Source organism: Fonsecaea pedrosoi (assembly GCF_000835455.1).
Source record: "Fonsecaea pedrosoi CBS 271.37 unplaced genomic scaffold supercont1.5, whole genome shotgun sequence".
Classification (NCBI taxonomy): domain Eukaryota; kingdom Fungi; phylum Ascomycota; class Eurotiomycetes; order Chaetothyriales; family Herpotrichiellaceae; genus Fonsecaea; species Fonsecaea pedrosoi.
Window position 1 is genome coordinate 652610 of NW_013550611.1, and position 26305 is coordinate 678914.

Consider the following 26305-nt stretch of genomic DNA (forward strand, 5'->3'; position numbering starts at 1 on the left):
CGTGGCAGGCTCCCATCTGGTGTGGCTGCGGTCCTCGTCTGGAATGAAGCCTGCGCCCTGACAAGCATCGTTGTCAAATGAGGCGGCCATACTCCATCATTACCTCTACCAATCACCCTACCTTCGTTCAAATCGAGACTCTTAGGCCAAAGAAGACGATGGTACGGATGCCTCAAGTGTTGCGATTTCGCTGGAACTAAGTAGTGTTGTACGATATCAAGTCATGATAGATCCAGGGCAAAAGTAGGCAGGGAAAGACCGTTGACCGCTTGAATCACGTGCAAGCATTGTTCTCAGCTGCGCTTTTGATGCTGTATACCACCCATTGACATCCGTCTCAATTTCAAAACAAAGACCTTTGCTAAGGCCAAACGATGGTCCGTTCCGCTGTCGTAATTCCCCTTCCCCGGCAAGTAAAGATATCTCCGGGCGACTAGCCATGCTTGAAACATGCTTATCAACAACTAAAGGAGTCGCTAGTCACACTAGTCAATAAGGCGTCCCGCTGGCTGTTGCACAGACACATTATCACAATGAACAGCGCGACGTTCTTCTGGCGACAAGCCAACCTCCAACTTGAGCGGCAATTGAATAGAGTCACAAAAAATGCGAGTCGATGACATTTCACAAGCCATATTCATGTGTATATCAGCCCAGCCTTGTGAGCGCCGCTGAAGCTCGAGGCTGGCTACAAACAGCAAAGGCGTTGACCGCTCGAGGACCCAGCATCCGGAAGAACTGACAGATAATGGCTGAAATCATGGAGGACTCCTCTGGCATACCCAGATCCCAACAGAATGAGCAGCCCGAAGGCTCCAACACTGCTGCTGCTGCTGCTGCTGCTCCCGCCACTGTGCGCTTTGCCCCGTCCAACGAGGAGCCGGATGAACCAGGGTCCCTCAGTGAACCGCCTCTGATTCAGGACCTCAAGGGTACATCCGAGTACCTTGGCAGCACATTGAGTCCGCAAACATCCAAGTCATCCAGATCGATCAAGCTGGAGCCGCCACCGGTGGTGATGAGGCCGCCCAAGGTCAAGTATGAGGGTTTCAGCTCCACGGCGCTGTCGTGGTTCGCATGGAACCGCAACGAGGAGAAAGACCTGCCCGACTGCGCGAGATCCATGCGCCGCTCCTACTCTTACCGATCCACGTTCCGCCTTTTCGGGTTCAGCTTGACCAGTGCTGTCAGCTACAAGACATCGGCGACCGGTATTGATGCCGCTATGCACAATGTTCGTGTGGTGAGTATCTGGAACCCCCCCACCTCCGTGGATAACTCTCGCAGTGTATGTTGGGATTGCTGACGTATGAACCTGGTTCCATGGCATTTAGGGATGGGGAAAGTCGGAAACGAGCTGGGTCCGCGACAGACTGCCCCAGGCGCGGCAGCGATTCGGGCTCTCTGGGAACAGGCAGCCAGAATCGCCTGACGAAGAGGCGCAGGACGCGGCGGACCAAGAAGACCGCAGCAGCACCACGGCGGCGGTCGAAGGGCAAAATCCCAAGCGAGAACCCAGACAGACGATCCCGCGCATCGCGCACCCGTGGCACCTCGACTACTACTACATCGTCGTGGGCATCATGGGCGACGAGATCGCGCCCAAGGAGACCCTCCGGAGAGTGATGGAGATCGACGGGCTGTTCCAGCAGATCCGCAAGGCGCACAGATACCTGCGGAATCCCATCCGGAGGGCTCTGTCCTTGAAAGAAGTCTCGGGCTTCGGCATCTACCAGTGCGACCCGCGTAAGGGCTATCACCGCGAGGCGGAACTGGATAGCGAGACTGAGAGCGCGCTGGCCGAACTCTGGCGCAACTACAACACCCACAAGCTCGACTACGAGGGCCGCTGGCTGCTCTGGATCCACCAGCACTTCAACAACGGCTCCAAGAACCCGGAGCTGGGCACGCTGACCCTCGAGCTGCGCCTGCGCTGGTCCGTCGTCAAAGTCGTCTTCTGGGGCGTCGTGCCCATCCTGCTGAGCCTGGCCATCGGCTTCTCGTACATGTACTCGGACCACGGCGAGGTCGACGACGTCGCGGTCGCAGAGGCCGCGTGGGTCATTGCCACGTATATAATCACAACGTCGGCCTGTAAGTTATTCCTCTCCCAGCAGACACCTTGTCTTGGAAAAGGAGAGCGAAAAAGACTGATCGTTGAATAAACAGTGATCTTTGCACTTTTGGCCGTCATCACTCAGCTGGGGAATATTTGAACGGTCACGACCGGCCGCCTAGTGGCAAACTATATACATTCGACTGCCATTGCCATTCTCTCACAAGTTGTAGTAACCACAGCGTGGATAGCTGGAGGACCACAGATAGGGAGGGGGATTATTTTTGATTATCCTTTACTGGAGAAGGGATAAGAGTGTTTTAAAATGGGTGGGATCAGCACTTTTGCGTAGCTGAGGTCTTGGTGACCCAGTGTCCCCACAGCCACTATGCTTAGCATCCACCGAAAGCGAAGCAATCCAATCAGGCCGATCACGCGGCTACAGTAGACGTACCTATTCGTACTCGTACCCGTCCTGAAGATCAGGGGCAACCCCAGACAACGTGGAGCAAGCGTGGCATCGTGGGCAAGACGAGGAGAAAGCAAATCCAGAAGCTCAGAACATTACTAATGAGGCCGGACATGGAAACAAAACACCGTAGGATCAGAACATGTCTGGTGAACCTGGAAAGAAAAAAAAAAATTGCGTATTCATGGTACACTTGTAGCCGAACAAGGGAATTTTCTTTTTTTGCTTCTTCATCAACCAGAGTATCGAGATCGTCTCTCTCTGGCCTCAAAACGACCCATCAAGGAAGACTTGAGGTATATATGTGTGTGTTTGTGTGTGTGTCTCTCTCTCTCTCTCTGTGTGTGTGTGTGTGCGTGTGTCACTCTCTAGGACCTCCTCCACCGAAGCCAGCCGCTCAAATCGACTAGCGGGAGAGTGATGGGGAACTCGACCGCGGCCAGCAGCAGCGCCAGCAGCAGATACCAGCCGGCGATGCAGCTGACGCCCAAGCTCGCGCCGGCGATGTACAGGGTGGTGCCGGCGCCGGCGCCGCCGTCGGCGAGCAGCCAGAATGTCGTGGTCAACAGGGTGAAACCCCAGAAGAGGCCGGCGAAGATGACGACGAAGACCAGGTTCGTGCGCAGCGCGCAGACCAGGTAGATCAGGCACAGCACGGCCATGAAGATCATGAAGAAGCCGAACGAGGCGTTGAAGCCCTTGCTCGCCAGCCCCGCCGTGAGGTCCTCCGGGTCGGGCGAGTAGGCGCCAAAGGCATTGAAGAAGGGGAGGAGCGTCGCGCCGTACGAGAACCAGAAGCCGCCGAACGAGGCGAAGACGACGAACGGGAACGTGTTGCCGGCGACCCATTCGAGGAAGCCGCCCAGAAGCATCAGCACGCCGCCGATGAAGAAGTAGGCTCCGCTGTACCGGAAATCTGTCAGACTCTTTGTCCCTTTGTTCTTGTCTCGGTTGTAGTGGAAAGAGGGGAGGGAATTGGGGGGGAATGGGAAAGGGAAAGGGAAAGAGAAAGAAAGCGGGGAGTGATAGGTATATACTTACACCGACGCGGCTCCATTGCCACCTGCCCCTCGCCAGCCCATCAAGTCACAGCTCAGAGGGCTCAGACAGAGCAAAAACCCAACAATGGACAGAGGAGTCGGATTGGCGAACGTCTGCTTCGCGCTTCTCCCGCCTGTCGCCGGGTCCTGGTTCTGGACCTGCAAGAACATCCGGTCAAACATGTCGGCGGGGATCGACACCATGGTCGCATCGTTGAACGACGGAGGAGGTGCCTGTTGTTGCGGCTGCGACGTCGGAGGGTGGATGTATTTGGTCTTCTCGTCCATGTAGAACGGCGCCTCGAAGGACTGCGAGTACGACAGTCCCGGCGGCGTGGGTGGCCGGTAGTAGTTCGAGTGAGGGGCAGGCAGGGGGCCTTTGATCTCAAAGGGTGCAGATGCCATGTTTGCGAGGGTACGATAGAGGATGGATCAGGCTGAACTAGACACACAGTTTCAAATGGCACTCGCAAATATGTGATGGTCTCAAGGATGGGCGATGGGACGAAAACTCTTACAAACCGCCGAGAGCAGAGTCGAGTCCTTTATATCCCGCATACTTTCGACCATGAAAGAAAGCGCCAGCCCATGCAAGGCCTGTTCAAAAAGTAAGCAGCTGGAATACCATCAGCCGGCAGAGTCTGCAACATGTGGTGCTTCAGCCTCAGTGATCACCACTGTCCCAGGACCAGTAAATGGGCAGCAATGCCATGTTTGCAGGTGTTGGCAAAAAGTCTTTTATCCCCTGCGTTGGTTTGCAAGCCGCCCGAGGAGTGTTTTGGATAAGGCTTGGAAGGTCTTGGGAGCGTATGCATGGGGTTACCGAAACCTTGATATTTGTGTTGGTTCTATGAGATATTTTGGGGGGTTGAAACGATTCCGAAAGCTGGGGGGACCCAAGAGAGCGAGAAAAGGTGGAACAATTCAGGGGGTCTCAGGAAAGGCTTGGCACTCAGGGGCCGGAGATTCCGGGATTCCCATTGGTGCGGGTCCACAGCCTATCACAGCCCCATTATATGTGCCTTGTGCCTTGTGACTGCAAGGGAAAGGGGGGAAAGTCTACCAACTCGGACTCACAGATATCCGGTCCATACAAGCAAGGGATCTCAGCTGGGACCTTGCTCTAGACAGCTGAAAGCCGCTCTCAAGACTCGTGGACAGGCGAACCAACCCGGTGGTTCTGAGTCAATGCCCCTCGTCCACATCTCCACTGGTTCTGGAAGGAACTCAGAATGCTGTGCGGCCCCTGACGATCAGAGCAAGTGCCCTGTGGTCATTCTCGCAGGAGCATCAGGTTCTTGGTAACGGACCAGCTGAGGACGCTTTGGCTTCTTTGTGAGGCGGTCCGAGCTTGATACAGCTATGCACGCGAGCACTCAAGTCTACGAAGCTATGTTGTGGCGAAAAGAATGACGAGTCTGCAAATGCAGCTGCGGGCCGCGGCAGCGGGGCTGCAAGACAAGCTTTGACCCATATGGATAGCAAAAGGCCCACCACGCGAAGTCCATGTCCTGTATCATGCAGGGTTAGCAGAGGATTAAATACTCACCGAATGCCGGCAAGTGCTGATAGGTACGAAGAAGAGCGATCAAAGTGTGCAGATCCTTCCTTTGTCAGTGGTGGCTCGGTGCTTCGAGCTTTCACAGGTCGAGTCCTGGCAGATTCGAGATATTTTTATCACTTCGCCAGCTGATGCGAGTCGACGATCAACAAACCCATCAACGACCTCTGCATGTCAATGGCCTTTTCAGTTTGTGTCACGCGAAATACGGGTTCTTGGAACAGGAAAGAAACTCGAGGTGTAACATGAAGTGGCAAGAGCAATTGCATACAGAGCGAACACTCGCTCCTGAAAAGGCAGGTGGTTAGGTCGATAGACCTGATACAGGCACGGTCACCATCGACTACAGTCTGCTCCTTGCTGTGGACAAGTTCCATCACGAACTGGCCTCACTGTGACAGCCAGAAGTTGAACCACTCGACGATGGCCCTCAAACTCTCCTCCTTAGCATACCCTGTCGGTTGGCTTGTCAGTCACATCAAATTCTCCAGGTCCAATATCGTATCGTCGAGAATCAAATGGCCGACTTACGTTCATAGGGGTTGTCCAGGTTACAACGGAGGGCAAACCCATGTTCCACTCCAGACAAGAGCTGCAGATTGTACGGCTTCTTGTCCTCCTGGAGGATCTTGATGGCTTCGTTGCGCGCGTCGGTCCCAAAAGTGTGGTCGGTTTCAGCGCAAGACAAAAACAGAGGTTCTTGAGGGGGCTTGTTAGTCGGGATATCGCGACAACTGGCTCAAGTTCTCTCACTTTTCAACTGTCGGAAATGTGTCTCCTTCAAGAAGGCCGGATGGGCGAATGCGCCTGCGGTGCAAATGTCTCTGGCTAACTCGTTGCAGACATATGGGGCTCCAAAGCAGTATCTGGCACGCACGATGGTCAGGTCCAGGTCCATGTCGAACGAAGCTCACACCTATCAAAGCAAGACATACCCGACACATGCAAATTTGGTCGTTGGTGATCCAAACTGGGCTTTGACAGCCTCAACCCAACCCGGGGTCACTTCGTTGGCGAATACCGTGTACTTTTGCTTCCACGCCTCAAAATCAAACCCCGGAGCAGGGTCATCGCGGCCCTTGCGATGTTTCCACACCGGGTCCTACGCACTCTGGTCAGCCATCGAGGTCGCCGTTCCATGAGATCAAGGGTGAACCGACTCCTTTGAAGTAATCCAGTCCGAAACACGTGTAGCCAGCATCGGCAAAGGCGTCCATGACGAGAAACCCGTTGTTGAAGAAACCCCAAACATCAGGGAAGTAAAGCACGACGTTGCCGTTATTCTTGCCCTGAGGAGTCGAAATGTACGTCTCGACGCCACCGACTGTCTCAATGCGGCCTCTGGGTTCCCCCTCGTGGAGCGAACCCTTCAAGCAGCACTCGCCTGACGGCTTTGCGAGAAAGCCTTGTTTGTCCGCCATGAGCACTGTAAGTTCTGGAGTCCAAGATCTGCTGGCTTGCTGTCTGGGATGGTACTGTCTCGAGCGATATCTCTTCACTTTGAGAACGTTGTCTCTTGATCTTGTGTGATGGCGCGATCACGCAATTCTTCCGAGGCCTCTTTCCAGCGTCGGATGTCCACCTCAGATTCTTCTCCAACTGTACATTCTTCTCCAAGACGGCCAACGAGCCGGCGATCCAATCACAGGCACAGCAAAGGCATCAAAAGTACCTCCTACAAGCATGTTGCCAGTGTTGCCCCCGCAAGCGGGCATCGGCCGCAGCCCATTGTGAGGCTTGAGGGCCACATATAACACCCATTCAAGTGCTCAGATGGGCATCGAAAGCTTTACAAGCGACGGCAAGACCTGAGCAGGTAGAGAGAAGGGTTTAACGGCTTTGGCGTGCGAGTATTAACTCAACTCACTGAATATCAGTTGTACCATCGATCTGTGCCGGGTAACTGATCAGGAGACATAATGGCTTCCAACATACCCCACCAGCCCTTCCGCTTCGACGGCGAGGTCGCTATTGTCTCTGGCGCAGGCTCCCGTATGGCTGGTAAGCCACTTGACCAACCCATGTCTCCCTTCATTACCATCACTACCAGCGACAGTCTCCTCCTAAACTGAAGATCTACTTGCGTATAGGCGAAATCGGCAATGGACGCGCGACGGCCATCCTTCTCGCGCGGCAAGGCGCCAAAGTCGCCCTCCTGGACATCAACGTCTCGTGGGCCGAGGAGACCAAACGCATGATTGACGCCGAGGGCGGCATCTCCACAGTGATCCGCGCCGACGTCACAGACGAGTCGTCGTGCAAGGACGCCGTGGCCAAGACGGTCGAGCTCTTCGGCACGGTGACCATCCTTGTCAACGTCGTGGGCGTGGGCGGCGCCATGGGGGACGCTACCGCACTAGATCTCGCGGCCTGGGACCGCGACATGCGCATCAACGTCACGAGCATGGTCCTGATGGTGCGGCACGTGGTCCCTGAGATGCGCAAGGCCGGCCGTGGCGCCATCGTCAATGTGTCCTCGGTGTCGGGCCTGCTCGGTGGCCATCGCAGCCTTTCTTATCCTACGAGCAAGGGCGCGATCGTTCAAATGACACGGGCCATGGCCGCGCAGCATGGCACCGAGAATATCAGGGTCAACTGCGTGTGTCCCGGCATGGTGTTTACTCCGGTGAGTCCCTTTCAGGCCTCGTGCAAGTCTTTGCGTTTGTATCTTGTGCAATCACACCTCGGGTTTTTGTTCCCAGAATGATTTTTTTGATACTACAAGATAATTGCATTTTGTCAGATTTCACTTTCCACCCTTAGCCACAATCACTGACGTTTGATAATGATAGATGGTAAGAAGCCGCGGCATCTCCGACGACATGAGACAAGCACGGATCAACCAGAACATGTTGAAGCAAGAAGGCACGGGCTGGGACGTGGGATACGGTAAATTTCCTCTCCTTTCTCCCCTCCTCCCTGTTCCCTCCCTTCTGTTCTCCGCCGCTAGGAGGGGCCGTCTGAGCCTGCCTGATATCTATACCCATGCCAACGGCGCTGACCGTCGTCACTCGCTCTCACTCCCCAGCAATCCTCTTCCTTTGCAGCAAGGAAGCCCGGTGGATCACCGGCCTGATCATGCCTGTCGACGCGGGCACCACGGCGGGGAAATCGGTCGCGGACAGGCCCGCTTTGCCGGCGGACGTGTTGGCCGAGCAGATGACGGGGATACCGAACAGGGTGGGGCAGTAGATCTTGAGTCTCGATGAAAGGGAAAGCCAGGAGGAGGAGGTGTTGTGGCGTGTGCCATGTGGTCTGAGGACTGTGACCGATCGCCCCAAGTCAAGCGAAAGGGCCCTCGGGTGGCTCGTAAGTAGTATTTCTATCGGGGTGTTGTGCGAAGAATGAATGCTCCGCCCGCATGACAATGAGATCCTCCCCCCACGCTGCTGAATCAGATGTTCCGTTCAAAAACGAAATAGGAACAAAGACCAACGTTTCGGCTTTTTGTAGCCTATCCCGATACCTTTTACGCCATCCCCTTTTTGCCGGCGTGCGAACGGCTAGAGCCATACCTCGCACACATACAACATGGAGACGAGGCTGGCCGTGGTTTTTCTTTTATTAACTCCATTATAGTTCCTCTAGCTAGGCATTCACTAATCTCTACACTACACCCACTCACTCACTCTCAGGGTCGAAGAGAGCCCGGTATTGGAGTAGTGAGTAATGCGACGTAACGTTATGAGAGGTGGGAAGTACAATCTCGAAAACTGGGGTTGTGGAATGGTACTGAGAAGAGGACAGTACCTATGTACTATACAAGGAGGAGTACAGCAGGACTGTACGAGGTAGTAAGTACTAGGGCACTTAGACTTGAAGTGGAGTCCAGCGGCTTCAGAGTGTGGGGCGACGGCTGGTATAGAGAATTCACTAGCCACATCTGGACAACCATGAATCCCTGTGAGAGGCACGGGTGTTGCTCAAATCGTGCAACGGTGGACGAGATTGAAATACATGAAGAACAAGTGCAATCTCGACAAGTACCATAGCATACACTCTTGAGTGTACTTGTGCCTCTCACTCCAGTCCTGGCACACCTCGCAAGTGACCCCCACCACAGACAGACACATCATACGTGACTGACCAGCACTCACGGTGCCGGACCACCAATGCTTTCTCCCTTCCGCCGTAGGAACCAACAACTATATCTTTGCCCCAGCGGGCCGAAGATGGTTCCTAGACCTTAGCCGTCGCCGTCGAGGCGCTCTCCACTTGTACAGCAACGCCCTTGTCCTCCATGACCGCAGTCTCAACCGCGAGATCGTTCTCGGTGAGCAGGACGACCTTGTCGCCAAAGGCGGCGGCAATCTCTTCGAGCGTCTTCCTCTTTGTTTCTCTGGTGGGGAAGAGAAGTTCGAATCAGCGACCATCCTAGGTAGGCAGACGGGGGACTGAGAGAGCCCGGAAGAGAGGGTTCTCGGGTTTCATCTTTCAAAGTCCCCCCCGCGGGTAGAGTGGTTGGACTTACGGGAAGTAGAAATATGCCACGATGAGGAAGAAAAAGGAGCATCCGACGAAGACGTAGTAGTAGTTCTAACCCCCACAGGCGAAATTATTAGGCTTTTTGGCGTCCAAAAAAAAAGGGGGGGCGTATGGGGGAGGGGGGACACCTCCCTCAGAGAACGAGTGGGCAACTCACCTCTTTGATATTGGCAAAGGCAGAAGGTCCAGCCTCGGTTACTGTAGAGATTTTGATAAAGCGTGGTTAGCTCGTGGCGCAAGGAGAGTAAGGAAGGGCTGCAGGTGGTACTCACTCCCGACATTGACGATAAAGTGGGACGCCGCCGCCAGACCCATGACTTTCGACCGCAGGTTGACAGGAAGGACCTCGGCGCCGTACAGCCACGTCACAGAATTGATGAAGCCATCTGCATGTGTGTCAATGATGTGAGAAAAGGGGTAGGGAATTGACCAAGAGTGTTGGACGAAGAAGATGGTGCCAACAAGGCAGCCTAGGGGAACGTCTGTAGGTGGAGGGTGCAGAAGCAACTCACAGTAAGACACCACGAACAAGTAGATGCCCAGAACGGCGAATCCCTTGCCGACCTTGTTGTCTGTGTTTTGAAACTCGCGCTGCATGACGGCGGCGTATATCTCGATCACTACTATGCTGGACAGTCCGGCGAGGATCATCCTTTGCGAGGAGAATAGATTAGACCAGCGTATGACGATAAATGGAAAGACAAGATAATAATAGCATTCCTCTACGCTTTGGAAGCAAAGCAGTAGATAGGAAATAGGAACAATGGACCAAGTACGGCTGGAGACTCACTTTCGGCGACCCCATTGATCATTCATAAAAACCGTGGTGAGGACATTCGAGGTGAAGGCGAGCGTGCCATAAATGGACGCCAGGGCCAAGATCATATGGCTGTTAATCCCGAGCGATTTGAACAGGATTGCTAGTGAGAGGGACTGTAAGCTAAATGCAGTTGTATGGCCCTCTATATCATGTGCGGGTCGAACAACAGAGGGAACCGGGATTAAGAAGCAGATATGCCTTACTTTGGTAGTACTGTCCACAGGCAAGGGTTAGCTTAGCGATTACCTTCGCGTGCTGGGTGTGCGACTGTGACAGGGGAAGTATACCTGGATGACATTGACACCAGTCAGACTTGTCATGGTCTGTACCGCAATTGATCTTTATGCACCTGTCAGCCTCATTCTCAATGCGTCGGCATCACGGCACGAGAAGAATCACACATACGTGAGTGCTCTGTGCCTGAAGAGCTTAAACACCTCGCGCAGACTCTTGACCTCTCTCTGCTGTTCAAACTCAATCTGGCGCCTCATGAGCACAAACTCCTCGTGCACCTCGTGGTTGGTCAGGTCTTTCCTGATCCTCATGAACTCGCGACGTGCTTCGTCGATTTTGCCGTTCCGGATCAATTGGCGAGGAGAGTTGGGCATGAAGGTCGCTAGGCCTGCGAACAACAGAATGCCAAAGGGAATCTGGATACCCAGTGGGAGGCGCCATTGCACGGGGCCGTACGGAGCATAGCTGCATGCGAATCCGACCCAGTTGGAGGCCATGGTACCAAGGGATATCCCACACCCGGAGATGCCTCCAATGAGACCGCGGACGTTGGGGGCTGCAATTTCAGAGAGATAGATGGGGACCGTGGCGACCATTCCTCTTCAGTGACGAGATAATCAGTTGTCGTCCTGAACATCGGGTGATGGGACGAGAATATAAGTCAAGAAAATAGGTCTGGAGTCTTGACACTCACCCGACAGCATATCCCGCTAAGACGCGACCAGCTAGGAACATTCCAATGTTGACAGAAGCAGTTTGAATCACAGTGCCGATGGTGACAATCACCGACATCAACTGCAGAAAGCGGATTCGACCGAGTGCATCGCCAATAAAGGTTTGTGTCAAAGCTCCGCCCGCCTCGCCGGCGATATAGACAGAAACAACCTGTCGGGTTTTAGAAGCTCAGTCGTAAGAGAGTGGCCCTCAGGGGTGTTAACATACAGCTCCAGTCAAACCCTTGGACGGATGGTCCATGTAGTCAATCCAGCTTTGGTGTGCGATTGCTGAAGACTCCATATCAGCATCTTTGCACGTATTCGATATACCACAGCATATCCACTCACTCGTTGTAGCAATGCCAGTATCAAAACCCTATCCACGCCCAACAGTCAGCCATGATCGATCGATCCCCGTCCACGTACGCAGGTGACATACAAACACAAACGTGCCGATGGCCACAAAGGCCGATATCCCCAGAGTATACCACAGTGTTCCCGTCATGCTGGGCGACGCTCAAAGAACTCAGTCACGCAAAATGGTGATGATAGGGAAGGACAGAATGAACCCAGAGTCGAGGATCAGCAAAGTGATGGTGAGCGAATGTCAAGAGCGAAGACACACGACATGCAGGAAGTAATCAGCATTCTCGCGGCCTGCATGGATTCAATTGCCGTCGGTGTGGGAGCCGACGGAATCTGTCCATCATTTGTCCCCCATTTGCCGACGGTGTGGAGGAAACAGAAGCGATGCATCATACTCGGACGAGCACAAAGCGAGCTCAGAAGGTGGTTGGCACGCTCCGAAAGCTAACAATAAGTGTCTTGTCCGCCGGATTTGGAAGCGAAGAGGAAGAGAGTCAGTGAGGTGTGCCACATCAGATCAGATGTCGCTAATGTTGTCAGAATCTAGGACACGGCGTCTTGACCGACCTCCCGCCGTGCCTGGCAGATTACCCCGACACGACTTACCATTCGCTCCCGTTAAACCGGGGGAGCTCTGGAGTTTGTGGGGTCCGGTGGGAATATACTCGGTACATGAGGCAGAATGTGGGTTTGGAAAGGACTAAAAGACCGTGGGAAGCCCGATCAGGCGGAACGGAGCCGCTTTCTCGGTGCAATGACGGAGCGACATGGAATCAGGTGGGCAATTACCAAGGCACAGACTTCTTCCTCTGGTTGTCTTGGTATAGTACAGAGAGTCGACACTATAGAGGCTGTCCCATGAGGTCAGTCAGCCTCGTCGTTACTGGGCTGCATTTGGTCCAGATATAGCCCCGTCCTTCACTCAGACATGCCCCCCTTCCCTTCTTTTTATCATCCGTGTTGAACCTGCTGGACCTTTTTGTCTAACCAGAATGTTGAAATGCTCTGGTGACAGAATATGCTCTTTCAGACCGTCCACGTATGTTTATGTATATTAACCGTACGTCAAGGAAAAGCACACCGTCACGACCACTTACTGTCAAACCCATCTCAGGGCTCGCCCCAGATCTCGTCCGCAATCTGCCTGATCAGCTTCAACTTCTTCTCTTGGTCCTCATCACTCAGAGGATATCCACTCTCGTGAGTACTGAACCCGCACTGGGGAGAGATGCCGATTCTCTTGAGGGCCTCTTCCCTCGATTGGTTCGATCCCTCGGCGACAAAATCCGCCGCTTTGTAGATCCGCTGCTTCATCTCTTCCTTGTCTTCCAGTTGCCTCAACTTGGTACTGATACAGCCGATAATCACGTTCTTGTTCTTCGGCAAGTGTCGGAGTGGTTCGAATCCACCCGCACGTTCAGTGTCGTATTCCAGGTAGAAGGTGTTGACATTGAGGTTCTGGAACAATTTGCTAGCAATAATGTCGTACGCACCCTCGGCGAAATGTCGACCACCGATGAAATTTCCACGGCACAAATGGACACCCGTGTGCATGTCAGACGGACATTTGGCTATCGAGTCATTGTAGAGCTTAATGTAGGCGTCGAGAAGGTCGTCCACAGACCCGATATTGTCGGGATCCTGGGCCCACCCGTCTCGGAATTGCTTGGAGCAAAAGTCTTTGTTGGCGCACGATGATCAGTATCTTATGTCAGACAGACGGGCACAGGCAACAGATTCTTACATGCCAGGTTCGGGTCATCGAATTGGACATTCCTCAGACCGGCTTCATACAGAACCTCGAGTTCTCTTGAATATGCCTTGGCAACGTCGCTAAAGTACTCGGCATCGTTCTTGTATGCTTCAGGCGTGTATGCCCGTCCTTGTTTGTACCTCATATGGAACCACTTCGAGGGCACGACAATCAGTTACGATGGATTCCAGCGGAAGCTGTGACGCCACCTGCGTGCTAATAGGAAAAACATACCGACGGTGTAATCATGGTGAGCTTGATATTGCCCCAGTCCTCCTTTGGAACGAAAGCCTGGACCAGGCGAAGCTCATGGAGATTTGACTGTGTGCCGGCATGTCTGATCTTGGTTCCGGCAATCACACTATCCCCAGGCATGACCTTCCGATCTTTCTCGATCAAAGATACCACATCGGGATGGTAAAGACGGAACATGCTCGCCTCGGCATCCTGTAAGCGTATTGTGCCTTCGAGTTCATCCCAGAACAACCCCCAAAAGCGGGTACGGTTATACTCGCCCGAAGTAACGGCTTTGAAGCCCAACGAGAGCTGAGTCTTGACTATTTGGCCGATCGACTCCTTTTCAACCGCAGGGAGGCCGGCTTCTTCTGGTGACAGGTTCTTGTCCCGGATTGCTGCCCGGACATCGAGGAGCTTTTGAGGGCGGAGGAGCGAACCCATGTGCTCTGCCCGGAAAGGGGGAGCTCGGTGCAAGGTTGAGTTAGCCATGTTTTCACAGAGATAGGGACTGTCTAATCGTCGATGAGAAGAAAGCCAGTGGCACGAGAACAGGAACTGTCAGAGCACAAAGCAGAATCCTCCATGACAAGCCCTGCAAGCCAAGGCCTCCCCGCCGTTGAACAGAATTTCCCCCCGCAATTTTGAAGCCACAAACTAACCGTCTTTGGAACGAGAACATTGCCGCTTTGTGAAAAGGGCACGGACCGAGAGATTCCAGTGCTTATTTGTCTGCCAAACCTACTCAGACAACGAACTTTTGCAATCTATTGATGGTACATCATCAAGAAGCTGCGAACAAGGCAGACAGCTGGTCCATCTGCTGGCAGCCCCTTTAAATGGCTCCCTGTCTTCGACGGCGCGGAGACGTGCTCTCGACTTGGAAAAATTAATGGCGTCTTACAAAGCGTCCTACTCCCAGCCTCCATCTCGTCCTCGCAACGCCATCCACACGGCGACTTCCGCTCCGCCTGCCCCAGGCGAGAACCACACAACGATATCGATTGTGTTTCTTATTAGTAACCACCGCCAGAGCCTGCAGAGAATGCCTTTGACACAAATAGAAAGATTCGAGTGGTGACCGTGCCACATGGACAATTGACTTCTCCACTCACTTCTATATCCGATGTTTCTCGCTTTCTGTTCATGTGGTCAGTTCACGTACGCAAATGGGTCAAGATGTCTCAGCCATAAACTTACCCAGCCTGGAATAAAGCATGTACAGCGCCATCTGATTGCATTCTGGAGTCCCGGTAATGGTGACCAATCTTTCATTGCTGTTGTCCTGCGGTTCGTTGATCTTGATCACACTTCCGCTGAGATGCCGGATTTCATTGATTTTGGCGCCGCCTTTGCCGATGATTGCACCGACCATGTCGTTAGGGATGAAGATCTGCTGCGTGATTGGCTGTCCCGGCATCGCATGGGCCGGCTGAGCAGGTTGTCCATGAGCAGCAGGCTGAGGCGGTATTTGGCCATATGCTGCGGGTTGCTGTGGACCAACCCCATAGCTCGGAGTTCGTGGTGTCGCTGCTGCGTACGGTTGAGCAAACTGAGGATATGGCTGCTGCGGAGTACCATGCATCTGCGGGGCACCATAGGGTTGAGGGGGCAATCGTTGTGGTGGATGTGTATTGTGCCTCTTGTACATGTCTGGATGGCCATATTGACCCCCGGCTGGTTGTGGAACATATGGCACAACCTGCATACCTCCGGGGACAACTCCTGCTGGACCACCACTTCTTGTGGCATAAGCGGACGCAGCAGGGCCACCGAAACGTTCCGTCAATTGCTCAACCAATGTAACAGCAATGTAGTACGTGGCAATGTGAACTGCATCCGCAACGCCTAGTACAACTAGAGAGCGCTCGGTAGAAAGAGGCAGGCATGAGTCCGAGGCATTGAGGCGAGCCCCCGAGGCTTCCTGGATTTCTCTGATGCGCACACCAGACTTTCCGATGATGGAGCCGATAAGGATGTGGGGAATGAGGAGTCGCAGTGGGTAGGTCTTGGATTGCGCAGTTGATGGAGCTTCGAGAGGTTCGTTGTTCAAGGTGCGAATGATCAGGCCGAAAGCCTTTGCGACGGCGTCTTGAGCACCACTAACAGTCAAGATACGCTCGACTGCGCCCCTTGAATAATCACTCACAGTGCACTTGGCACCAGAAAGTCTTCGGATCTGGGTGACATTCTCGCCCCCTTTGCCGATACAGGTTGCAGCTTCAGCACTTGAAATGACGGCACGGATATGGATCCAGTTCGTCTCGTCTTGCGGCGGCATAGATGGTGTCTGAGACGTGGCTCGCTCGTTCTGGGAAGCAGCACTTTGCGACTGCGTCTCCGGCGACGCAGCGGCTGGTGCTCCCTTGGTTCCTGCTGCTGCAACGCCTTCAACATGTGCTTCGGATGACCCATTTGTGACAGGCGCTGGCAATGGGTGCTTTTCGTTGGGCTTTGGGCCTTCAGCTGGTCCGCTGTTGAGGGTAGCAGAGCCCTCGGCTGCTGCATCTTCTCTGACTACCTTGTCTAACGCTGGGCGTTTGGCGTCTGGTAAGTCAGTGGGGGCAGAAGGTGAAGAAGGATCTTCCAAGGGCCGTTTTGCTGAAGACATGGCGTGAGAGGTGGGTGAGGCAGACATATCGCGGGTTTCGAGGCGGCTGCCCAAGAAGATAGTGTGCAAAGTAAATTTCTTTCTATTATTGTTCTCGGGGAGATAGTTCTTTTTATGTACACCAAGGGTGGTCGAAGGAAAACTTGCTGGCGTAGGGGAGAGGGTCGAATTGCGAATGCCAGTGCGGAACGCGCCAGGGATAAGATTGTGTATGTGAAAAGAGGATGATTTCAGATTCGTGCTGGGGTTGGCTGTGAACTGAAGAGATATGCTGTGCTCTGCAATGGCTCGATGACGTGCAAGAAAGGACGTGTGGAGGTGAAACTGAGGGCCAAAGTGCGAGAGGCTCGGAGGGAGAAGATAGTGATGGTGCTGGTGGATGAGGAGATGTGGGTGAAGGTGAATTTGTGTAAAGCAACGCCTTTGAAGATGGTCCTGATCCCCTCTGTCCTTCCTGTATCCAGCAAGAGAAGGGTGTATCTGTACTTAACTCAGACGCCCAAGATCGTAGGAGGAAGGACGCGACGCGACGAGAAGCAGGCTCGGATTCGGAACGATGGGCAACGACACTTTGAACTCAGGCGGCAGCACAGGGGAGGAGCTTGAAAGTGCAGGTAGAGACTGTAGCAGAGTCCAGGTGGTAAAGGGTCAGGGGAGGAACCGCAGTGCAGAAATACAAGAGAGGACGAGCGAAGGAGGTTCTTGAGGCCCCGAAAGAGTCTGAAGAGATGAGGAAATGGAGGAAGGGTTGAGGTTGAAGTGATCGCAGGACGATCGATGGCCTCCTTGAAAACGCAGAAGTTGCAAGGTTGACAAGGGGGATTGGGGGCGATGATGGCGTGGTACCTCCGTGACCTCGTACGGGCGGCAAGCGAACTGGGGAAAGATGAATAATGAACAAATTTCGAAGAAGCACCAAACGGCGCGGGAGGGGAAATTTTGATTGCATTATTGCCAAGCTGCGCGCCATCGCGAATCCCGTCACGTGATATTAGCCGGTGTCCTCGGGTGATACAAATACAGCAATTTCGTCTCATTTCCAAGACGGCAAATATTGTCGACAGTACAGATTCCTGATCTCTCTAATACCACATAGTATGTGGCGGAACCTTCTGTCCAATTCATCAACCCTTGATGCCCTTGATAATTCCCTTTTGTTTCTCTCCCAACACCTCCTTCAACATGATGGCAGCGTCCTTACGACGACGTGCCTTTGCCTGCCATCGCTGCTTGTCCTCTACCGAGATCATATTCAATCCTCCATTCTGACTCGTCCTGAATCCTCGGGCCGAACGCGTGCTGCTGCTAAACTTAGAATCTGGCGTATGATAGACACTGCCTGCACTTTTCGGTGTGGCCACGCTACCCATCTGTCGGCTATGGGGAGGAGTGCTTGGGGCGCCGCTGGAAAAGTCACCATTGTTGTCCGTTGAAGTTCCAAGGGACACACTCATTTTTTTGAGCTGCGCTTCTAAAACGTCGACATCTGCGCTCTTCTGTTCCGCCATTGACATCATCTTTTCCACAGTTTTGGTCACAGCTTCCACCGTCGGCTTCTTGCGTGAAGCCGCTCGACCCAGAGCTCCTGGTTGGCTGGTGCCATTGGCTGGAGCTATTTGTGCGAGCTTCGCGCGAAGAACGGAAAGCCCATCTTCAACCTGAATCATCTGTGTTTGCACACACGTAAACGTTTTGCGAAGATCATGCTGGATGGAAGCCTGCTCGGCAGTAAGAGGTGCGGTCACTGCACCGTCGCTAGCTGACAGACTATGCAACGTCTTGCGTATGGATATGAGCTTGTTCCTCAAGTCGAAGACCTCGCGCTTCATCAGAGCTTGTGCCTGTTCAAATTTCTCAATGTAGTCTCCTACACGGCAGTCCGCCAGCATATCTGAAAGTACCGCGTATCCTTCGTGCAGTCTTGCGATATCTGTCAATAGAAGCTCATCATTCAACGCGTCCAGTGGTGTCTCAGACTTGAGCACGGCTGGCCATGACTGATTGGTTGCTTCGGGTTGCTGGTATTGCAGGAACGCTGAGAGCGAGCGGCAATTGATACCTAGGGTGTATACCATTGAGTTAATATCCGAGTACAGCCGCTCGATCTGTGCCGGTATGCCAGTCTTTTGTGTCTCCTCGCGGGGTCGGGGTTGATATGTGACGAAATCGTCCAATGTTTCAGAGGGAGTAATGGGCCTCTCCAGCTCCTGGCGTAGCCTTTCATCCTCGTCATCCTCGAGTGGCGCAAGCTCCTCAGCATCCGCTTGTGCCTTTTCCCGTGTAAGAGCTTCGCGACGAGCCTTCTCCTTGGCTGCCTCTTCCTCCCTGGTCCTCGCAGCTTGGGCGGCTAGTCCAGATCTCTGGTATTCGGCTTTTCGTTGATCGATGATGGATCGAGGATGCGCCGGTGCACTAACCGATCTCGAGGCATCTGCTCGAAGACCATCGATCGAAAAAGCCTGCCTCACGGGGCTAGGCGATCGTGGACTTTCTTGTGGTTTGGGGGGTGCGAAAACAGGCCCAGCACCAACTTCGCCGAAGAGCGGTCTGGCGGGTTTGGGAGCTGCGGAGGCTGGAGTAACCTTTGTAAACAACCCACCCGTAGGACTTGTTTCTGGACTCCTGTCGCCGCTCTTGAACGAGCTCTCCGGAGATGTCTCTAAATGCTCTGTTGGTTCCTCTGTGACGTCCTCCTCTGGACTCTCCTCGACTTCCTCTCCTTCGTCCTCGAAGTCGGAACTGAAGTCATCTTCGTCGTCGTCTGGTAGTTCTGGGTTGGCCTCTTCTGCCTGACCTGCCCTGGGCACTGGAAGGAAGTCTGGTGGTAGAGGTGCGTCGTCTGGCGGTGTTTTCGATGTATGTGATGGAGCCGATGTCTCCCCCGATACATATCGCGGCTTGCTGACGGTATCCGGAGGAAGCGGTGCCTCAGGAATGGTCTTGAGATCAACAGGCTCGTCCTCGCTCGCAGGTTCCTTCTTGATCTCTGGACGTGCTCCCGTAGAAGTGAAAGTAGATGCTGGTACGCTCTTTTGTACGGCGGCTGGTGCCTGAGTTATGGGTTGAGAGCCAAACATGGCCAAATGAGAGGGCTTTGGGGTTTCTTTGGGAGTTGTGGAGGACAAGGGCTGGAAGGACCAGCCCGGAGTGTTATTTTGGGCCAATGGAGTTGTGCTTTGATTCGGTGGCGGGCCGAATATGGTGGACACAGCTGGCACGGGAGTAGTTTTGGGTTGCGTTAGGGTGGAAGGAGGAGTGACCAACGTCTGAGGAGGCTTCATTGAGATCTCGGGTGAAGATCTCTGGGTCGACATATCCTGAATTCTATCAGAATCGGCCTCACTCGGTCCGCTTTCCTCGTCCATTTCCTCTTCTTTGTTGTGGGTGGGCGACAGTGCAGATTTATTATCGCTTAGTATGTCGCCAAATGAAGATCCAAAGGAAAAGCCACTTGGTTCTTTGGGCGGTGGTAGGTCGTCTTTCGCCGTCCCATCCCCCCGGAATGAGGACTGCAACTTGAAAGCATTTGCCGACCCAAAAGAGCTGAGGGGATCACCAGGCTTTTTGGTTGCAAAGGGTGAATCTTGGGATTTATTGGAGCTGAACACATTCCCTGGTGCTTGAGCAAAGGGGGCCGTCTTACTTGCGGCACCGAAAGGGCTTTGGCTGCTTTGTCCTGAGGTGTCTCCCGCAAAAGAAGCAAAGCCTCCTCCCTTTGAGAACGAGGCAAAGCCTGAGTTGCTGGAGTCAACCCCAGCTTTCGCAAATGGGCTCGAGGTGGGAGCGGGACCAAAGGCAGAAGTCTGTCCAAATGCAGGAGTCCCTCCGATCGTCGAGGGTTGTCCGAAAGCGGACGGTCGACTTCCCAAGGCACTCGCTGATCCAAAGGCAGGGGGATTGGCCGCTCCCATGGGTGTAGCTGAACCAAATGCAGCCTTTCCAAAGGCCGGTGTCGATGCTGCACCAGCAGTAGAGCCAAATCCCGTACTGGCCCATGAAGGTTTGTCAGACGTGATCTGGGAGGAAGTCCCAAATGGTTTTGCAGACGGGGCACCGAAGGGTGTAGGAGCTTTGGGCATGCCAAAGCCTCCACTTGAAGATTGTCCGAAAGGACCAGTAGAACGTGGTTCACCAGATGTAGAGGAGGCGGCAGCGGCAGCGGCTGGTGCTGGTGACGGTGACCGAACGGCAGGTGCTGAGCCTTCCTTTGCGGCTTGTACAGACGCGAACCCGGAGAAAAGAGTCTTTGAACGGACTGATTCGTTGTATATGATCCACCAGCCCACTAGAATACCTTCATTATTCAAAACGAGCAAACACGGTACAGGTCCAGCTGTCTCTTCGATTTCCGGGTCTGAGGGGATCGGATTCGGAACTTTTTCAGAACTAGACAAGTCCACTACCATACCGATAGGCGAAGTGTCCTGGAAAGTTGTGGATAGGGGAAGCTGAGCGCGTCTCGTGTCATCTTCGATCGTGGTGAAAGTAAATGCTGAAACAACAGGATCTTCTTGTGACAAGGCTTGGTCCGACTTGGAGATCAGCCCGACGTCCGTAGCGGTCGTGGCAGTCACTATTAACAAGTCTTGAATATGGGGCGGAAAGTTTCTCAGTCTCGAGATGAAATGGAAAGCAGGTAATCTGGCCATTCCGAATGGTGGCAGGATCTCTGGGAGTTTCTGGAATGTGTAGTTTGTCGTTTTAGGCTCCCTCTGCACGATGTAGTACTCTGATGGCGGAATTTCATCGCCTGTACTGTTGGGCGTATAAATGATGAAGAAGGTATCATTCTCGAGCCATGAGATGCCAGAGACGTGCGAGTCTGCGGGAATGCTTGTTGACTTGGGAATGTTTGCAACCACAGTACCATCCGGTTTCATCTGGACTGCTGTCCCGTCCGCCATGCCTGCAACCAATTGCTTGCCCCTATTACTCCACGACAGACAGCTTGCACCTGTCTTGAGCACATTGCCTTCACTGCCAGATTTAATACCTCCAGCCTTCAAGTCCAATAGCATGAGATCGCCATTGGCAGTGATGATAGCGAAGAGCTCCGCAGATTCGACAACCGGATTTGGCGCAACTGCTCGCAGGTTCTGACCGTTGATGGGTATCTCCAACGCAGGAGTTAGGTTGCCCTTCTGCAAGGTTTCGGCCTGGAAGGCTGCGATTCCCGCTGAGGTCGAGACAACGAGAACGCTCTCATCGCAGGAAAATACGAGATGAGAGACTCGCGGATATGGTAGCCTGATCTCTGGTTGAAATTGCCTCGTCTGGCTCTTCTCAGGGGGTGGAGAGCGGAAAGCTTCTCGGATCTTAGAAGTAGATGTGATGTAGACGGCATCCGGCCCTGCAGCAGCTAGCAGGCCTCTAGCTGATGCGACACTGAGTAATGACGACGAGGGAGGGGGAAGACTGTCGGCAGGCCATGGTGTTGGAAGCAGCTGAACTTTCGACTCGCCATTCAGGGCAGCAAACCCCAACTCGTTTGTCTGAATTTCTTGTAATTCTGCTCCCTCTTTGACATTTACACCAAGAGAACCAACAGGTGAGCCGCTTGACACGGCGTTCGAAAAACTAAACGCCATTCTCAGTCGCGTTAGTTCGGCCGATAGCGACCGTCTTGCGTCAGTGGGCGAGAGGGGGGATGAGACATGCGTGTTTGATAGATTTCGTCTTGGGGTTGGTGTCGTGAAGGTAAAGGAATGTCGCAGGAGTGCCCTGGGCCTCCAAACCGATGGGGTGTTCTTGGGTTCAGCAATTTTGAGGAACAGTCATAGAGACTTAGGCAGCGAGGGAAATCCGCATCATTTCTTGATGGGACAAAAAGGCGGTGCGTAACTGTTGACCCAACGAGGCGACAGCCTGCGGAAACCAAATAATTTGAAAAGTCGCGACGAGGCATTGCAATATCGCGTTCGTGTGCGACACCGTAGTTTACGGCAAATCAGTGGGACTGCAACTGCACATGCGACAGATGACTGTGGCGGCGATTGTGACTCTGGACTGTGGGTGATCAACCCCAAACCCTCAACCCTTTACCGACTCGCCGAGCACAAGATCCCCACTGGCACCACCACAACCGGGACTCCAACTACGATGTTCAACTACAAAACCCCCACTGGTCCCTTGTCGTCCTTACTCTCCTTGTCTACGCCGATCGCCTCGTATCTAAGGCTTGTCTTTGAGGTTCTCGTTGCCGCCACTGAAGGCTCGTCCATATTGATTCATGAGACACAAGACGAAGTTTACAAAGTTTTCAGTCATGGAACCCTTCTTTCCTGCGTTTAGCTGCCTGGGACAAAATTCACATGCGATTTACAACACATAGCAGCGAGGTTCTTGGACAGCCTTTGGGGAAATCCATCTTGTCACACATCTTGGCACATACATGAAGTGAAGAATCCTCCACGGAGGTTCGTTCATATCGCCTCGGAAGTTTCCCGACCATATTTCAATCCTATCCAAACACGGCGAGACGGGCTTCCAACAGGGGGCTGCACATCTCCACGGAAAGTGGTGAATGAAAAAATGGATCCTCCTTCCGAGTCGTCTTTCGCTGACTCTCTCATCCGGTGGAACTACATACTTGTATGCTTGGTCCTCGTCTTGACACCCGGAAGATGTTGCCATGATTCGCAGTGCCAACACGTGGGGCAAGCCACCAGTCACTTTGGGGTCTGGGGGAATACCCATTCAAACAATATCTACTCGGTACCGAGTACAGGAAGCCAATCTTCTGTTTTTGCCATGAGTTTCTCCTCATCGAGCGCGAATCTTTAGGCCCTGACAGGCTAGCCGAGGATACTCGTCAAATTACCCCCCCTTTACCCAGTAACGCCAGTCTAGCTAAGACACTATCAGAGTCATCTTGTTCAGCCATCATCAGAGTCTGAGGAGCCAGTTACGAGAATCCTAACCGTTTGGAGACTTTGACCTCGGTGGGTTCCCCACAAACCTGGGGTATTCGAGACCTCATCCTCTACCCTCCACACTTCCGCCGGCGAAAGTCCGCAGGCTGGACTTTGAACCATCAGGCCACAAGCCAATCACTATCGCGTCCATGAACCTGGTTCTCGCTTCTGGCCTTGTCGCGACCCTTCCGTCTTGAGTTTAGACGATTCTACTGACCTGACATAGCTGCTTCCGCAGGTCTAGGCCTTGGCCACATCTCAAAGTCTGACCAGGAAAGCATGTTAGGAGATCCAATCAATTCCTGGACTGCTCCCTATCAGGACTGGATGCCTAGTGTTTTGTGACAAACCGTCTGCCTTTGTTTCTCTTAACTCGCAGAACAGTTGACACCACTCGATCATGTACCGAGTACCTCGTGGCTTGTCCCTGCAATCCGGCGTTTTCCAGCAGCACGCCCGAGGTCGAGATATAAAGCTCATGCACGCAGTCTGAATCGTGTCAGGCGGTTCTCCATTTCTTTCTATCTTCTGGTCAGAAGGCGCCTTTGTATTTGCAGAAGAGTCTCACAGCCTCAAAGTTGGGTATATACGTTTAATAGACGTTTTGTCTCATAATGGGGAAACTCATTCCCAATGCCTTTAATCTGGCAGTTGTCATCTTCGTCGCGCTGGGTTCGACGGCGTGCTCCTATGGAATGGCCATTATAGGGTAAGACATGCTCACTTTGTTTTGTATCAAGTCAACAGACTGACACGCATTCAGCTCTACGATAGGACAGCCGAGCTTCTACGAGTCTCTGAAACTTGCTCCCGCGGGCGAACCAGGCTATGGTCGAACCACTGAATATATCGGTGCTTTCAATGGTGAATTCCTCCAACTCGCATGCAGAGACAAGAAGACGTGCTGACATCCCGGTTGTCTAGGCGTGAACTCCGCTGGGTCTGCTATTGGCGCGGCAGCCTGTGCCTACTTCGCCGACAAGTATAGTCGCAAGCACACCATTCAAGTGGCAGCAGTCATCCTCGTTATCGGTGCAGCTATTTGCGCAGGCTCAGTAAACAATGCCATGTTCATGGTCGGTCGTGTCATCAACGGGCTTGGTGTAAGTCTCCAGGGATTCCCCGACGGCGTTGTGGGGCTCGATGATCCTGCTTCCATGTTAACCACCTTATATAGATCGGTGCTTTGGTGACGGCTATTCCCATGTACCAGGCCGAAGTGTCAACACCAGAAAGTCGCGGCTTCATGGTATCGATGCATGTAAGCGCTTTCAAACAGTTTCGTGGCTTATTCTGCCGTTACTGACGATCCATAGGGAGTTATGTTCGCCATGGGCTACACCCTTTCTGGGTTTATCGGCTTTGGGGTATACTTTGTATCGGCAAGCGGTTCAAAGTCATCATTCCCATGGCGATTCCCTATCGCATTCCAGATGGTTCCCGCCCTCCTCCTTCTCGTCGGCTCTCCGTGGCTGCCATACAGCCCTCGTTGGCTCATGATGCACAAGCGGTACGACGAGGCCCACGAAGTAATCAAGCGCCTGCACAGGTCGAAGGGTGATCCTCATGACTCTCTTGCCCGCAAGGAGTACTATCAGATGAAGAAGCAGGTTGAGTTGGACCATCAGATCAAAGCCACCACTTCCAAGTGGGAAGTGTTCAAGACAGCGCCCAACCGGAGACGGGCTCTCGTGGCCTTTTTACTCATGTGGAACAACCAGTTCACGGGAGTCTTGATCATCGCGAACTATGGAGTCATTCTCTACACTCAGCTCGGCATGACGGGTTATATGCCACTACTACTCAGTGCCTTATGGGTCTTGTCAACCGTAAGTCTCCCAGATCTGCGCCAGTTCTACTGTTCCGACACGCTAACGTATATTTATAGTTCCCTGGGAACATCTTCTGTGCCTTTTTCGTGGAAAGATTCGGCCGACGGAGATTCATGATCATAGGATTGAGTGGTATCCTCGTCAGTTTGATCTGTGAAATTGCAATCCAAGCAACCTACTTAGGCACCGACAACCATGTGGCGTTGGGATTCGGAGTCTTCTTCATATTCTTGGTGAGTTTTTGGCCCTCAATGAGCAACATCCATGTCTCGATATTACGCACCATGCATTTGCCTTTTGAGCTCCTTTTCTCACTGACCTCTCATTTGTAGTTCATTACACCCTTCTGGTCGACTTTCATGGACGCCAGCCAATTCCTCTATGTGTAAGTCTTCCTCTGTCGACCAATGTGGAGTCAATCCTGGTTACTGACATGGAATGGAAGGTCTGAAATATTCCCGACGCATATTCGTAGCCAGGGTATGGCTGTCGGTATGTGTGGTCTCTACCTGGCAGACATCATCCTGCTTGTTGCGGGTCCGATCGCGCTCAATAATATCGGCTGGAAATTCTTCTTGGTCATGATCATCCCTACGGCTTTCCACCTTGTCTTCGTCTACTTCATGTGCCCTGAGACCAAGGGCCGAAGCTTGGTATGTTCGAACATGATTCCTTTGGGTATCTGACTTTGTATTGACACGTACTCCAGGAAGATATCAATGCCCAATTTGGCGAGCAGGTTGCAATCCACTACTTTGGTGCCACCGAAGCTGAGAAGGAGGAGATGGAGAAGGCTGCGCAACAAGACGAGGAGAATGAACTTCGCCAACGGGCTCCCAGCACTGAGAAGGCCCGCGGAGTACAGGAGCAGGAGCTTGTGGAGCCCAAGGCCTGAAGAGGTGGACAAAGGTGGTCTTGAGCGGCGCCTGATGTCTGTTGGATGGATTCTCTGCCTATATCCTCGCTGCCGAGTCCAGCTGTATCTAAAACAACCCACAGGCGTCAACGCAGTCCACAATGCAAACTTGAGTACAGATAATCACATAGGTAGAGAGGAGAGGAAACTTATCTTAATGCTACTAGAAGAATGTAAGGCTGATGTCTGGCTAAATTGGGCTAGTGTAAACCTTCCGCTTTAAGCAGCGAGTCCTCGCGGTGCCGCGTCCTCTGGAGTATTGCGCATCACGAAAGCTGCCTTCACATCCGCTACTTGA

At 53.2% G+C, this 26305-nt stretch overlaps 9 protein-coding genes across 9 annotated transcripts; 3 read left to right on the forward strand and 6 right to left on the reverse strand.

Moving 5' to 3' along the window:
- Window positions 1-760: 760 nt before the first annotated feature.
- On the forward strand, window positions 761-2165 carry Z517_07709 (uncharacterized protein; the record flags this gene model as incomplete). Its single annotated transcript, XM_013426230.1, has 2 exons — window positions 761-1243; window positions 1335-2165. The coding sequence occupies 2 exons, from the start codon at window positions 761-763 to the stop codon at window positions 2163-2165; spliced, it is 1314 nt and encodes a 437-aa protein (XP_013281684.1).
- A 728-nt stretch (window positions 2166-2893) lies between these two features.
- Window positions 2894-3970, reverse strand: Z517_07710 (uncharacterized protein; the record flags this gene model as incomplete). The annotated part of the gene is made up of 2 exons (XM_013426231.1): window positions 2894-3428; window positions 3567-3970. The coding sequence occupies 2 exons, from the start codon at window positions 3968-3970 to the stop codon at window positions 2894-2896; spliced, it is 939 nt and encodes a 312-aa protein (XP_013281685.1).
- A 1545-nt stretch (window positions 3971-5515) lies between these two features.
- On the reverse strand, window positions 5516-6547 carry Z517_07711 (uncharacterized protein; the record flags this gene model as incomplete). Its single annotated transcript, XM_013426232.1, has 5 exons — window positions 5516-5580; window positions 5658-5825; window positions 5880-5992; window positions 6062-6228; window positions 6287-6547. The coding sequence occupies 5 exons, from the start codon at window positions 6545-6547 to the stop codon at window positions 5516-5518; spliced, it is 774 nt and encodes a 257-aa protein (XP_013281686.1).
- Window positions 6548-7045: 498 nt separating this feature from the next.
- On the forward strand, window positions 7046-8318 carry Z517_07712 (uncharacterized protein; the record flags this gene model as incomplete). Its single annotated transcript, XM_013426233.1, has 4 exons — window positions 7046-7127; window positions 7217-7752; window positions 7919-8015; window positions 8155-8318. The coding sequence occupies 4 exons, from the start codon at window positions 7046-7048 to the stop codon at window positions 8316-8318; spliced, it is 879 nt and encodes a 292-aa protein (XP_013281687.1).
- Window positions 8319-9305: 987 nt separating this feature from the next.
- Z517_07713 (uncharacterized protein) lies at window positions 9306-11886 on the reverse strand (the record flags this gene model as incomplete). Its single annotated transcript, XM_013426234.1, has 12 exons — window positions 9306-9465; window positions 9598-9662; window positions 9769-9809; window positions 9884-9997; window positions 10124-10263; window positions 10402-10531; window positions 10706-10770; window positions 10837-11265; window positions 11360-11550; window positions 11608-11669; window positions 11730-11757; window positions 11821-11886. 12 exons carry the CDS (start codon window positions 11884-11886, stop codon window positions 9306-9308), a joined length of 1491 nt encoding a protein of 496 aa, XP_013281688.1.
- Window positions 11887-12857: 971 nt separating this feature from the next.
- Z517_07714 (uncharacterized protein) lies at window positions 12858-14226 on the reverse strand (the record flags this gene model as incomplete). Its single annotated transcript, XM_013426235.1, has 3 exons — window positions 12858-13426; window positions 13492-13654; window positions 13735-14226. 3 exons carry the CDS (start codon window positions 14224-14226, stop codon window positions 12858-12860), a joined length of 1224 nt encoding a protein of 407 aa, XP_013281689.1.
- A 625-nt stretch (window positions 14227-14851) lies between these two features.
- Z517_07715 (uncharacterized protein) lies at window positions 14852-16345 on the reverse strand (the record flags this gene model as incomplete). Its single annotated transcript, XM_013426236.1, has 2 exons — window positions 14852-14874; window positions 14935-16345. The coding sequence occupies 2 exons, from the start codon at window positions 16343-16345 to the stop codon at window positions 14852-14854; spliced, it is 1434 nt and encodes a 477-aa protein (XP_013281690.1).
- A 1124-nt stretch (window positions 16346-17469) lies between these two features.
- Z517_07716 (uncharacterized protein) lies at window positions 17470-21933 on the reverse strand (the record flags this gene model as incomplete). Its single annotated transcript, XM_013426237.1, has 1 exon — window positions 17470-21933. The coding sequence occupies one exon, from the start codon at window positions 21931-21933 to the stop codon at window positions 17470-17472; it is 4464 nt and encodes a 1487-aa protein (XP_013281691.1).
- Window positions 21934-23873: 1940 nt separating this feature from the next.
- Window positions 23874-25986, forward strand: Z517_07717 (uncharacterized protein; the record flags this gene model as incomplete). The annotated part of the gene is made up of 9 exons (XM_013426238.1): window positions 23874-23968; window positions 24023-24123; window positions 24184-24362; window positions 24437-24520; window positions 24576-25088; window positions 25148-25324; window positions 25424-25476; window positions 25537-25744; window positions 25801-25986. 9 exons carry the CDS (start codon window positions 23874-23876, stop codon window positions 25984-25986), a joined length of 1596 nt encoding a protein of 531 aa, XP_013281692.1.
- Window positions 25987-26305: the final 319 nt, after the last annotated feature.